This window comes from Chenopodium quinoa, unplaced genomic scaffold (genome assembly GCF_001683475.1).
Source record: "Chenopodium quinoa cultivar QQ74 unplaced genomic scaffold, ASM168347v1, whole genome shotgun sequence".
Classification (NCBI taxonomy): Eukaryota; Viridiplantae; Streptophyta; class Magnoliopsida; order Caryophyllales; family Amaranthaceae; genus Chenopodium; species Chenopodium quinoa.
The window spans coordinates 283,702-285,765 of NW_018744151.1; the positions used below are offsets into that span (position 1 = coordinate 283,702).

At 32.9% G+C, this 2,064-nt stretch overlaps 1 protein-coding gene across 1 annotated transcript; it reads left to right on the forward strand.

The window, feature by feature from the left end:
- The first annotated feature begins 1,415 nt into the window (after positions 1 to 1,415).
- Positions 1,416 to 2,064, forward strand: LOC110693739 (auxin-responsive protein SAUR50-like). The gene has a single exon (XM_021870912.1). It carries the CDS (start codon positions 1,524 to 1,526, stop codon positions 1,995 to 1,997), a length of 474 nt encoding a protein of 157 aa, XP_021726604.1. The 5' UTR covers positions 1,416 to 1,523; the 3' UTR covers positions 1,998 to 2,064.

Consider the following 2,064-nt stretch of genomic DNA (forward strand, 5'->3'; position numbering starts at 1 on the left):
GTTGATTTTTACCATTACTTGACTGAACATCAATCAGGCAGCAATGATATACTAGGTTTTCAAAACCTAGCTTACTGTGAAAAATTAATAGTAGTCGCTAGTGTCATTACGGACCTTACTAACTGTAGATCAAATAATATAATTTCAAATACTGTAGTAAATTACTCATATTACTGTACACCAAGTGTATACAAAAGTTACTCTTAAGTTTATACAAAATAACTTTAGAAAAGATTATTTCAAACAAATTCAGGCCAAATATAGCTAGCTAGATTTAATTGTTTAAATAAACTAAGTTCATATAGCATAACAAGATAAACGTATACAATTTAAATCGAATAGGACATACCAAAAGCCCAAGAGCTTTTCAAATTATTTGCATGTACTGTAGTTAATAATGTTTGATCTAATCAAAACAAGTGTTGACGCATTTGTGTTAACTAATCTTAGTTCAACTTAAATCCAAACATTTTTTTTGTTTGAACCTAGATGAACTTATTACCTAGTCCATATTATCTGTCTGAAATTGTTTGAAAGTATCTATACTAATTAAATCGTCTAAATTAAATTTTTTGAGCCTGTCTAATTTTTTAAAAATTAGTTGAACAAAACAAAGTAGGCCTAAAAGTTACTCCGTACTACTTAATTAATCGCTCAAAATCTTCAATGTGATCACATATAAGTACTGTTTAACAGATTGTTCATACAAATATACACACAAAGCCTAGGTGGGCTAGGTCATACTTTGTGTTTCATAATTGATAACCATAAATTAGCTAAAACTCACCTGGCCTCAAATCATACAAATTAAACGTTAATTGTCAGTATAGGTTAATTAACTACTTGTAACCAAATGATGATAGCCAAGTAACTTATTTGAATAAAGTCGTTGAGTTGGTTCCAAAAACCTAATTTGAGATCAAATCCCTTTTACATCACTGTCCTATTAGCTCTCTTTGCGAACAAAAAAATATAATACTACATATTTGTAACTCAGCATGACATACACCATTTATGAAACTTTGGGCGACTAAGCATGTTGTATAATCAAGTATAAGGATTACAAATTAGGTAAGAGATCGAATATCCGAGATCCAAAAACACAACACAAACAAGTAGAAGAACGAAGCAAGTTCAAAGTGAGTGCCTAAGGGTATACTGAATACTGAGAGTGGGGTGTTGTTGTATAGTGTATAGTAGGACAACCATTGCGAAATAGACGTTACATAAGCTAATAAGAAAGCTAAGGATTTTTCTTCACATGCAACGGTCTCCCTCTTTAATATCACGTCCTTTGTCGTTTCTTCCGCCGTGTCTTTCTTGCCTTAGCCTTTTTCTTCCATTGCCTTCTTATCATCATTAATACTTTCAATTTTTCCTATAAATACCTACCTAATTTACATCATTTTACACACAAAAAAAGTGCAACCTTAAGCCTTAATATTTGACCAAAAAACATAATACCATATTATATAATTTCCTACTTCTATATAATCTATACTAAGCTTAGCTTGTTCTATATTATGGCATACTCTAAGCTCATTTCTAAGAAAAATAAGATGATCAACCTTAAAATAGTCATGGAGAAGTTACAAAGGAGTTTCTCAAAAGGGAAGAGGCTTTCGATGTCCGATGTTGATGAGCTCCAAGATCAACATGATCATGAGGAGGAGGTATGTCACTCTGGAGGTGACTCAAACATGGTGCCTGAGGATGTCAAGGATGGGCATTTTGCCGCGGTGGCTGTTGATGGAGGGGAGGTCAAGAGGTTCGTTGTGCCTCTAAGGTACTTAACACACCCTATGTTTCTAGCATTGTTGGAAAAGGCAGCTGAAGAGTATGGGTTTGATCATGGTGGTGCACTTACCATACCTTGTAACCCAAGTGAAATTGAGAATATATTGGCTGAAAGATGGGATGGAGGTAGACGATCTAGTTCTAGGAGAAGGTCTAATAATTATAAGAGAAATTTTAATATTATGGTTCAAAGCTATTAGATTAATTAATTAATTACTTGTATTATGTGAAATGGGTATATATTAATGCATGTAATGCTTTTCTCCC

Excerpts from the sequence above, each read along its gene's own strand:
- LOC110693739 (XM_021870912.1), top strand. The coding sequence starts at position 1,524 with ATGGCATACTCTAAGCTCATTTCTAAGAAAAATAAGATGATCAACCTT.